The sequence below is a fragment of the Paramormyrops kingsleyae genome, chromosome 17 (assembly GCF_048594095.1).
Source record: "Paramormyrops kingsleyae isolate MSU_618 chromosome 17, PKINGS_0.4, whole genome shotgun sequence".
Taxonomy (NCBI): Eukaryota; Metazoa; Chordata; class Actinopteri; order Osteoglossiformes; family Mormyridae; genus Paramormyrops; species Paramormyrops kingsleyae.
This window is the reverse complement of record NC_132813.1, coordinates 17,226,969-17,239,022: the sequence shown is the minus strand read 5'-3', so window position 1 is coordinate 17,239,022 and position 12,054 is coordinate 17,226,969. Positions and strand designations below refer to the sequence as shown.

Here is a 12,054-nt window from a genome sequence, read left to right as displayed (position 1 = left end):
CCCTTCCCCCTTCCTGTCCGGTCACACTGCTCAAACGCTGCTCTGGGGTTTCCTGTGTCACAGTCACATGCTCAGTTGGGACTTGGTGTCAGACTCCCAGCTTATGAAGCTTTCCTGCTCATTCAGCGTTCGTGGCAGAGCAGGACCCAGTCAGGGGATCGTGGCCTTACCTCATATTAATAACCCCCATTCCCCCCCCCCCCCCCCCCCGCTTCACAGGTGGAGGCCCTGAACAAACTGAAGGCTGTGAACGAGCTCATCAAGCTGGGCACCATCAAGAACGTGCGCAAAGCCAAGGAGGCCATGCTGAGCAAGGAGGCTATGCTAACGTGCCTGCGGCAGACGGGCTACGCAGAGACGCTGTCGGACCTGCAGTCACCACTCAACCCCCAAGTGCTCCTGTCCGGGATCAGGTACAGTGGGGGGGGGGGGGGGGCTCACAGCCATCGGTGGATCTCAATTTTAAGTAAATTCTCTCCCCCCTTCATGGTTAGACACAGACATAGGTGAGGCGGTCTATTTTCCCATAATGCTGTTCACTTGCTGTCCAGTAGCTCATGACCCTAGCCCTAACCCCCTTAAACCCCCACAAACCCCACCCTGACAGTGAGCTCTGAACTGTGTATTGCTCTTTTGGGCTTTTTTAAAATGGATTATTTTTAATGAATTATGTTACTAAAGCATCAAGCTGCTGTCCAAACCCTCCAGAAGGTTCCTTGGCTGGCGCTCGGCATCAGTCACGCTCGGCGCTAGCTCGCGCTGCTCGAGGGGAAAACCACATTTTGTTATTTTTTGCCAAACCAGAAAATGTGATATTTGAGCGGAGCTGTTGCTGGCCGTCAAGCGGCTGAAATTGAAACCGTGCCAGCGCTGAACTGCTGTAGTGCTTTGTGGGATACCGACGGTCAGCAGAGCACCGTACTCCCCCTGAGCCCTGCAGAGCGGGCAGCGGCTAGCTGATATCAATCCGAATTCCATGCCCCCCCTTCCCTCTGAATGCGCCACTTGTTGGGAATCTCAGGAGATGTCAGACTTGATCATAAATTGAGCCTAGCTGCCCCCCCCCCTCACTGAACCAGAATCCTACCTTCTCCGCCTCGCCCCAAACTTCTGCTTCATAAAAACGACACCTCCGTCCCTTTGAGATCCTCGCCAGTTTCATGTGGGGCTTCAGCAGAGGCCTGACGCAGCTGCCCCTCCCGTTCGCAGTGTTGAAAAGTGCCGCTACATGGACTCCAAGATGAAGCCACTGTGGATCGTCTACAACAACAAGCTTCTGGATGGAGACACGCTGGGAATCATCTACAAAAATGGGGATGGTAAGCGAGTCTGACCTCGTGATGGGGGGGTGTGGGGGGTGTCACCATCTCGCATCTTAATCCTTCGTCCCCTGTCCGTCCTCAGACCTGCGGCAGGACATGCTCACCCTTCAGATTCTGCGCCTGATGGACCTTCTCTGGAAGGAGGCCAACCTGGACCTCAGGTAGATCCCAGGCCCATCGTCTCCCACGTCCAGCTCGCAGGATGATTGTGCTGGTGACGTTTGATGATGGGGACAGACTTGTATCCGTTTGTCAATCACCTGTTGCCATAGCAATCAGTCTGGCAGGAGGGTCTTCCAGAAATGTGGCCCTCGTCATTGTTCTGACCCCGTCCTGCCAGACCACATGCATGCCTCGCTCTGCGCGTCCGAATAATTATCAAGGCCCTCATCATGTGACTTGGGTGTGCAGGTGGAGGAACAGCATTACATTACCACAGTAAAATACCCTACACCGGCTGCGTAAAGGTGGAGCTGGAGGGTCACGTGTCCCCCTTTGTTGCCTTGGTCCATGGAGGTTGTCACTGGCATCTCTGGCCAACAGGGGGAGCCAGTGAGGTCCTGGTGAGGAAGGTAGAGGACCTTCATTTAGGGAAACTCGGAACTCCTTATGTTTTAATTGTGTTACTGGTCCTTGTTATTTTGTCAGCATCGTTAAAGTTAAGGGTTGCCAAATTTATTTCCACAGTGCATCTTCCTGCCTGTGATGCCCCCGCCCCAGCATCTCCCCACCCCCGACTCATCCAAAGCACTCTAACAGTGCTGTTTGTTCCTGCTCTGGAGGCTGTTGTCCTCCCCACCCCCAAAAAAGGCCCCTGCAGATTTCAGACACGCTGCCAAAGTTCTGTAGAACCCGTCAGTTTTTGTCCCGCTAACCAGATCCACCAGCAGCCTAACACGATGGGGCTACTTTAAACTGCCCCCCCCCTCCATCTCAAGCGCTGCCAGGCCCAATGAGCCGTGACAAGGCCGCAGGTGCTGTGTCTGGAGTCGTGCCCCCCCATCCTCAAATGAGGAGCAGTGCTGCTCTCTTCCTCTCTGGCTTCATCCTCCCCCGGTCACAGAGGGGGGGGGGGACATGGCACCTCCAGCCAGCATGCCTCATCAGAGGAAGTGAGGCGTGCCCCCGAAAGGCCTCGATTGTTTGGGAACAGACGGCTGCTTTTGTAGTCGTCCCTCACATCTGGAGTGGACTACAGGAGACGGGCTTGTTTTGACAACAGAAATCCCAGCAGCTTTCCGAGGAACAGGGCTCTGGCCTCAGCCCGCTGGACCTCAGTCTTGAGGAAGTCGGGGGGGGTGGGGGGGGCGGAAGTTTTTGATAGCACGCTAATGGTGTCTGTTGGTTATCTGCTGTGCTGTTATATATTATGTGGCGGGCTGCTTTCCAGCGTGAACCCAGAGCACAAGCCGCCCCCACATGCCCAGCACATGTTCACGTGTCTCGCACATTTTCAGTCTGATGTCCACCCTGTTATTTTTGCCATTAAATGATGTGGAATTCATTAACAGAGCACAGAAAAACAGCATGTGAAATGCAGATGGAAATTGTGCACTCCCATCTAGTGGTGAAGGAAGGGCATTACCACTCAGAGAATCTGACTCCCCTGTAGCGCTTGTACTCGTTTGTAAATGTACTGTTTTCCTTGATGTGCCGGGTGAGGATTATCAGAAATCCCTTATTTTTTTTGCTCTCTATGACCATTCTTTGTGGATCTCTTTGGTGTGTCTCCGCAGAATCGTGCCTTATGGTTGCCTAGCGACAGGGGACCGCTCCGGGCTGATCGAGGTAGTGTCGGCCGCAGAGACGATCGCGAACATCCAGCTGACTAACAGCAACGTGGCGGCCGCGGCGGCCTTCAACAAGGACGCCCTGCTCAACTGGCTTAAGGAGAAGAATTCTGGGTAAATCCGTGGGCAGCCGAAATTGAGGCCCCTTGAATCCTGAGGTTGGGTTGCAGAGATTCCTTTGACTTTCCGAGTAGTAATTCTGACTTCAGGAAGCAATCCAGTTGAAATTTCTGACTAGAAACTTGGAACGCAGCATAAGATCTCTGGCTCAACCAGCCATCCTGTTGCATTATGGGGGCTGCGGTCTTACCGTGGTTTCTCTGCCCTCCTCCCCTGGTCTAGGGATGCCCTCGATCGTGCCATAGAGGAGTTCACGTTGTCCTGTGCTGGCTACTGCGTGGCCACGTACGTGCTGGGCATTGGTGACCGGCACAGCGACAACATCATGGTGCGCAGCACAGGTCAGGTAAGTCCCGCCCATCACAGGCATCGTCAGCCAGAGGGGGGTTTGGGTAGGAGCTGAAAAGGAGCTTGGCGCTGCTTCCAATTTCAGCCTCTGTTCCGTGTCCTTCCAGCTCTTTCACATCGATTTTGGACACATCCTTGGGAACTTCAAATCAAAGTTCGGGATCAAGAGGGAGCGTGTTCCGTTCATCCTCACGCACGACTTCATCCATGTCATCCAGCAGGGCAAAACAGGCAACACAGAGAAGTTTGGCAGGTGGGTGTTGATCATTGTGTGTGTGTGTGTGTGTGTGTGTGTGTGTGTGTGTGTGTGTGTGTGTGTGTGTGTGTGCGTGCGCGCGCAACTGTCCACGACCCTGTCCTGTTGGTGACCTGGCTGGAGTTTGAGGCTCTCACGGCGCCCCCTAATGGTGACGTGTTGACACTACGCTGCCCACTAACATGCTAACCTCACGTTTCCAGTTTCCGTCAGTATTGTGAGGAAGCCTACCTGATCTTACGCAAGAATGGGAACCTCTTCATCACCCTGTTTGCGCTGATGCTGACGGCCGGCTTACCTGAGCTGACCTCGGTGAAAGACATCCAGTACTTGAAGGTAAGGGGCACCTTGGGTAAAGGCGAGGCGTATGGGATGCGGGCCTCGAGTTGCGGCCCCGTTGTAAGCAGCCGCTCCACCCACAGGACTCGCTGGCGCTGGGGAAGACTGACGAGGAAGCCCTCAAACAGTTCCGACAGAAGTTCGACGAGGCTCTGAGGGAGAGCTGGACCACCAAGGTCAACTGGATGGCCCACAACGTGGCACATACGTGGTCCTAGTGAGTGTGGAGGAAGGGACCTGGACAGCGGGGGCCCACACACCGGCAGGGGGGTGCCCCTGTTTTGTTGTCCTAAGCTACTCTGCTTCCTGATGAAGCAACACGACCAATATGGTTTGTTTGTTTTTTTTTTGGGTTTTTCCTTTTTGCTGTGACATATCTGTATATAGTGAGTAATCAATATTGAACAAGTTGCTGATTTTGCACGGTGGGGGGGGGGGCTGCTAGTACTCATGTCATGTTTGAGAGGCATGCCTGGAGTGGGTGGGGCTGAGTGCAAGCCCCCCACCTGCACCAGGAGGTGAGCTACACTGTATCCATACGCCTCTGTTGATGTCAGGCTTTGTTTTGATCTTGAGCTGGAGTGAGGAACTGGAGGGGGAGTCTGTACACTGGAGGGCGCTGTGATCGCCCCGAAGAGTTGCACCTGCACGGACTCATTCACACCCTGAAGTGGGTTGGGGGGGAATGGGATAGTCCCTCCTTCAACCAGCCATCCTCCCTCCATCCACCACAGCACTGATGGATGTCACGCAGATTGAGAGGAGAAAACTGCCACTGCCTGCATCAAACGATGCCAAAATATACATGCGTGTGTTCTCTCACTTTCTAGTGGCGCCTCCTACTGGATGACTAGGAAAAGGGGGCCTTGGGTTATGCTGAAGTTGTGTGTGTGCGCGTGTGTGTGCGCGCGCGCGTGTGTGCGCGCGTGTGTGTGTGTGTGTGCGCGTGTGTGTGCGCGCGTGTGTGTGCGCGCGTGTGTGTGTGCGCGCGTGTGTGTGTGCGCGTGTGTGTGTGTGTGTGCGCGCGCGTGTTGTGTGAGTATTAATGCTGCATGTGCCTCAGTGATGGGACAGTCCAGAGCTGGGGTCCGGGCTCAGATTGACAGCACCAATCGAACCACTAAACACTGGAAAATTAAACCACAGAGACACTGGGATTCTGACTCTAAGAATAAGCCGGAGTCGTCTGATTTTTATTGGTTTTATTTAACTTGTTTGTGTTACAAATGAAGGCTTTGAACGAAAGCATTTCCATCTTTTGAAGACTGACGAGAAATGTTGAAAATTTGAGCTACAGGGCAGATCTGCCGCTGTGAATCCCCTCGCCCCCCTCCCAGTGCCTGAGGACGGTGGGGAGCAGAAGACTAATGTGTTGCGGGGGCGTGGCCTGGTGGGCGTGGCCCGAGGCTATCGCGTGGGGGGGCCTCCATCACCGTGAGCCTGTCCCCACCATCAGGAAGCACTCAACACCCAGAGCCACGCTTGGGCATGTGATGTAACTGAAAATGGCACAAGAACTCTGACCCGGGACCAACGTTCACATTTTGTCATTCTCTTGTTTTTTTTTTTTCTCTCAAAGGGGAATGTGTGTCTTAATATCCGGAAAAGTGAGTCTTTTTTTTATATATATATATATATCTGCAGATGTAGGCAGAGTCTGTTCTTTTTAACTGCCTGACAGAGAGCATTAAGTCTTTTACTTTGAATGTTTTGTTTCAAAGCTACGTTTTTAAGGTGCTCTCCCAACATCTGCGTCTGACTTTGTGCAATATCCATAAACACATATGAACCTGCAGATTGCGAGTCTCCCTCTAATGTTTTTATTTGCCGATGCTGCACCAGTAGCCTTGAATTCTTTTAGACACTGAATATTTCTGAATGTACAGGTTTTGTTCTGTAGATGTTTCTCTCCCCCCCCATGGACTTAAAATTATAGGAATTAAAGGTATTTTACGTCTAATACAGATTTTTCATTTTCCATTTACAATGGACTTGTTTTGTTGGGGGGGGGGGGCATTGGTGCAGTGCTTAGCGCTGTTACATGGCTCGAAGTGTGTGGAGTCTGCATGCTCTCCTCATGCCTGCCTGGGGATTCCTCTGGGCTCTCCGTCCCCTCCCCCATGTCAAAATAAATTGCCCATAGTTGTGAATGGTGTTTGTGTGTGTGTTGGGTTGGCACCCCATCCTGGGTTATTCCCCGCCTTGCAGTCGTAGCTTCCAGGATAGGCCCTGGATCACTGCAACGCTGTCTTGCGCGAAGTGGGTAGTGAGGATGGATGGATGGATAGATGGATGGATGGATAGATTGATGTATGTATGAGTTTGGGCGGTAGGCATTTCCTATGTGTGACATTGGCATAATCTACACTGTAGATTATTCAATGTAATTGATGGGTCATCTCTAACTGAATTACACACAGGTTCGGGACCATTGATTATTTAAAATGGTTTTTAAAAACTGTGATTGTAACTGGTAGGTGGATCAGTTTTCTTAGTGGGGGGGGGGGGGGAAGGGGGGATTTAGTAAACTGTTACCGAAATGCCCTTAGCCTCCAACACAAATGACCAGGACAGGAAAGGATCACTGATCATGGTAGAATGGGTCTCACCCAAGGCACTTCAACACACAGCAATGGTGGGAATAGTCTCACATGGGAATCTGAAATCACAGACAGGAAGCTTATAGACATCTTTAAATTAGTTCTTTTTAAACACTTTTTTCTGTAAGTGTAGGAGCATAATGTGTATAAGAATGCATTTGGCGCATATATAATTAAGCTGTCACGTAGGTGGTAACTACGATCTGTGTGATTAAACCGCTCTGTGGCCGAAACGCACTTTCACGGTGCTCTACACTGGGGTTGTTTTGGGAGTGACATTTTTAAATCGTTGATTCAGGCATGTTTGACGTCATTTTGCATTGAAGTATATTTTATTATGGCGTAAAGTGGTCATTTAAATTAGAAATGGAGTGTTGATATTATTTGCACCAAATGTCAGGTGGGTATTTAAGGATAAGTGACGCCTTTTCGTGCTGTTCAACCAGTGATGAATCACGACGCCGTTTGCCGTTTAATTCCCTAACAAATCGGTAATCGAGAACGCAGCTTTGCCGCATGTGGGTGGAAATCACCACTACTGTTTACTTGAACACAGAGCAGTACATTTCGGAAGGTGTCGGCATTCCTCTGTACAATAATGACTTAACAGTTTTGCTTTTATTTTAATCTGCCTTAATTATTTTATCATCCCGCTTGATTTCTGTTCGTAGTGTCGCACAAAACCAGCAGAGGGAGACAAAACGCCAGTTGTTGAATCTGGTGAAAAATATTTGCTCTCTGAAGGGGTCATGTCTGGCACAGTGTCAGTTTTAAACGGCGCGCCCATTGATCGGCTCGGTTTATTTGGTTTCTTGGAAATCATTAATATTCGGTATTTTTTGGATTGCATAACATTTGTTTCCATGTTCATGGAATTCTCTATCATGTTTTGTAGTACATAATGCACAATTATAAAGGCCACCTTCAGAGAGGTAATGCATCCTTATTCTTAATCGGCACTGCAGATTTTGCTAAGGCCTTTGAGTGACAAACTCAATTCATAAAAATTCTTTATATCATTGTTTACATCCAAGGAAAATGGTTTCACTGTATTCGTAATTGTTGAATATGTGATGGAAACTGGTGTTTTGCGCTAGAGATTTTGTTGTGAGCCTTGTCACACTCGTTGAACCAGCAAAAGAATGAAAATGAGACACTGAGAAGAAAAAACTTGCACAGTAAATCATGAGAGATAACAGGAAAATGGAAAAAGATTCAATTAAAAGCGAAATCACCCTATAGCACAGGACAAGTGCAAAACAAGCCACTTTTCAAGATCCAAGTCCCTAATGGTAAAACTGTACACCGTGGGAGGCCAGGCCAGAACCCCCCTAACCCCCCCCCCCCTTACTGTTTACAAACGTGGCAGATTTACTCGGTCTGTTATGGTGCCCTACTGTTAGGAACATGCTTACCTTAACCAAGTCTTGAGCACCACCTTTCATTCATGACTCAGTGTGGGTGGTGCGCTGTGGTGCGCTGTGGTGTGCTGTGGTGCTACTGCACTCCCGCTCCTGAGTGGAAACGGATAGAAAAACACAATCTCCCCACACGGTGGATGATCTCGAAATTGTCCACTTTGCTTCTGATTCATTCCAAATAAAGGTCACGCATTACGTCATCGTTTCATCAGACGGGGTTTAGCCAATTGTGAAGCTGGGGCCCCAGAGCAGGGTAAGGGGGTAGGTGGGCACTGGAACCAAGGCTACAGTGTCGTACACGTTTTAGTTTAACACAGACTATATGTTTTTTTTTAAGCAGCAGGATCCTGATTCTATTCCATTGCATGCATTTTGAAACAATTTACTCCATTGAAAGACATATTTAAAGTTATGGTCGTTGCTTTCGGAAATGCAGCAATAAAGCTGAATTCATTTCCACTTAAAGTTTAATATGTGCCTGATTTTCCAATTTTATTCTACTAATACTATTTGTGTGATATGGCCAAAATTCTCTAACTGATCTGCGCTGACTCGCATCCACTAATGGGTGTAGGGAACAGCACGGCCTTGAGCTTAACACCGTGTTAGATGGCCCAAGTGCCAGCAGGAGTTGCTCTGCTGTACCCCTGGGGTGAAAAGTGTATCCAGGTGCATAAATAGGTAAAAATCAAATGGGGTGAAAGAATCAGCTCAGCAACTAACTACAACAGGATTGGTGCTTTTTCAAGACGCACCAAGTCACTTTCTGTAACATCAATGGAACAAGTGAACTAGTGAGTGAAAGTCTTGGGTTCTTCATTTGCAGTGGAATGCACTAAATACAAACTGTACATAGAACGACTGCACAACAGCGTGTGCTACACATATACACAATACACACAGTCAGGGGCGTTGCTAGAGATTTTGGGCCCCATGAAAGCATATCATATTAGGCTCCCCAGTCCAAACCAATCCAGTTATTTTCCTAATTTTTTAGTCTTGGAATCGTCCTAGCTTTCCTCCCCCTTACGGCGCCCCTGCACACAGTACAAAATACAACACAACATAGAACAAGCACAGAGTAGGTGCAATAATCGCATCCTACCAGTGCAATGGGGAATGGAGGTACCTTCTTTACTCAAGGACACCACACGTCCATCCTGGGAGCCGAACCAGTACTCTTGGAGTCTGTTTTGCTTCTTATTATACTTCCTTGTTCTGATCTTGTTCAGTTTGTTCCGTATTAGTATGTTCCTTCTTCCACCTTCTTCTAGGTGTCTCCCTGCATCTTCTAATCGCTTATGCTCGTCAAGGTCACCGGAGGGCTGGAGTCGAACCCAGGCAGCACGGGACAAAAGACCGGGGTCCCACACTGGATGGGATGGCGCTGTTGTTTTGTCTTGTAAAATTAAATGTTCTTTCTGAGGCAGAGGGTTATTCTAGCATCTTCGTTTATGTGCAGAAGTTGCACACAAAACCCGGGAAATTTTGGACAACGTTGTTAGTCTCTCCTGTGATCCAGCGCTGTGGTCTGCAGGTATCTGAGTTGGCACAGAAGCTTTAAAATCCTCTTCCTTCCTTTCCGCCACCAACTGCATATGCTACCGCGCTGTAAACACTTTCTAGCATTTTGGCCACAGCTGGGGCCTGTATGACGAAGCGAGATTTGTTGTTTGGTTAGCTAGATAATTTGTTGGATTTAAGATACTCCAGTTCTAATGGACTTTCTCTTCAATTGCTTACATTTACCTTGAATCTGACAAGTTATCTTGCTAACCCCAAAATCCAGCTTGGTGATACAGGTCCCTAACCTTCCACTATTTAACCAAGCTGCTTGATCATTTGGCTGATCGGAAAGCACTAAGAAGTCTTCACCTCACCCCTTCATCCTTATCAGGGGCATCACTAAAGATTTTGGGCCCCCCAGTCCAGACCAATCCAGTAATTTTCCAAATTTAAGGGCCCCTGTCACTCTGGGGCCCTTGGAATCTTCCTAACACCCCACCCACCTTACAGTCCCCCTGATCCTTATTAGACAACTGGGGCTCTTCTGGACTTTGAGTTACAACACACTGTTTGCAGGGATGCCTTAAAAAAATGCCTGCACTCTGTACCCAGGGATAGTCTGATGGAGCATTAGTTTTCGGACACACTGAGAAGTGTATGTTTATGAAAGGAATTGGAGGATTCCCGTGTTCAGAGAATATCGTCCGTGGCCAATTACCGACATGTTTAAATCCTTCCTAGTTGACCATTTTATTATCAACAGCAGCTCAGGGTAGTCCCACTTATGAAGCGTCATTTCCTTCAGGAACGGGCGCCGCTGTAGCATCATGGCTGCGTATTAGTCCCTTCCAGCTATTTTTGTCTGTATGTCAAACAGCGTTTAGTTTTTATTTCTGTAGCATAAATTGTCAGTTGTATTTTAATCTCTACCGGTCCCATCTCACCGTTAATTGCAAATTTCTCATTAAAGCCCGTTCATGACCACCATTGAATCCCATTATTTTACAGAGATCTTTGTTACTCAATGAAAATCCTTTATCATCGCTGTCACACGCTTCTGAAGACTGGCTAACGGGAGCGGGTTTACGTAAAGCTCACACCGTGCATATAGTAGGCTACGTCTTCAAATCTTAATTTGACATTGCAGTTTTATGTAATGAAAACGTGATCCTCAGGCTTGTATAACGTTGTAACATGCGCTCGAAGTTTAACAGACTCATTAACCGCCTGACCAGCATCGTCTCAGCTGTGCGACATTTCTACCCACAAACATAGCAAACTGTTCAATCGCTAAATTATAGTTTTATTCCGAGACGCTCTCAATTGGCGGCTCCGCCTGTCACCACCGGCCCCAACTGAAACCGATCTGCAGAAAGAACACATTTATTCAAGTAGGAAAAAATGCAAACTAGTCAAACCAGGATATGCATATTGCAATTTGGAAACTAGCAGCAGCATGACTGCAGTGTATACGTCAAACGGGAGAACAGATATTACTGAGTGATAAAACAAAGAAAATACTTTGGAGTGTTTTCAAAATTGCATAGGCTCTATATTGAATTAATAAGGTACTCCTAAGATATCCTACATCTGGACATAATATAAATAAAACCAGGTTTCTATAGTTTAAATATTAAACTAATAGGAGTTACTTCTATATTATAGACCTGATGCATAGCCTACTTAGTGAAATGTTTCACATTCGGTCGTGTAAAAGCCTACTTGTAATATAAGAATGCAGATCCATTTTGTTTGATTTAGCTCCCGTCCCATGTAATTTAGTTGTTGTTTATAGGAGCAACATTATAAACTTGAATCAGTATACTATTATTACAGTTTGCAAGTGCCGCCTACTTACATAACCTAATATTCTAGCGTTATCTGAAACTCCTGATACCTTGGAGGTATAATCGGAGAATAGGCCTCCGTTACGTATTATCCGTAACATTTTTCCTAATTAGAAATTAAAGATTCTTCCGTATTCAATTGCTTTAAATCAGCTTCTGTTTGATAATAATAATTAAAAAAACAGCTACTCTATGGTCCACATTCTCTGTACACACAGTTGATAATAGCTTTAGGTAACAGCGAACGACATTCAAACATCCCGGGCCAAACACCACCTCCGCTCCCTATTAATGCTGAACTCGACCACTGCGCCGTGAGCTACTCAACATACTAGGAATTCCGCTACCCTCAACATGAAATTACACGTGAGGCGTATGGCATCATTACATAAAGAGACTGGCGGCAGAATCGACAAATCGCACTGGGGTGAAGTCATCTGGCAAACGTTTTCCATGGAAACCCGACCGGGCGGCCAATGAGCAGAAGGCTGGGGGAGGAGCCTGA

At 48.0% G+C, this 12,054-nt stretch overlaps 1 protein-coding gene across 2 annotated transcripts in view; it reads left to right on the top strand.

The window, feature by feature from the left end:
- Positions 1-6,135, top strand: part of pik3cb (phosphatidylinositol-4,5-bisphosphate 3-kinase, catalytic subunit beta) — a 37,225-nt gene extending 31,090 nt beyond the window's left edge. For both annotated transcript variants that reach the window (XM_072701201.1, XM_072701202.1), the window contains exons 17-24: positions 220-413; positions 1,210-1,319; positions 1,405-1,483; positions 3,059-3,226; positions 3,455-3,578; positions 3,688-3,833; positions 4,040-4,172; positions 4,259-6,135. In XM_072701201.1, coding sequence (XP_072557302.1) covers positions 220-413; positions 1,210-1,319; positions 1,405-1,483; positions 3,059-3,226; positions 3,455-3,578; positions 3,688-3,833; positions 4,040-4,172; positions 4,259-4,393 — 1,089 coding nt within the window. In that variant the 3' untranslated portion in view covers positions 4,394-6,135. The remainder of the gene's footprint in view (positions 1-219; positions 414-1,209; positions 1,320-1,404; positions 1,484-3,058; positions 3,227-3,454; positions 3,579-3,687; positions 3,834-4,039; positions 4,173-4,258) is intronic.
- The last annotated feature ends 5,919 nt before the right edge of the window (positions 6,136-12,054 follow it).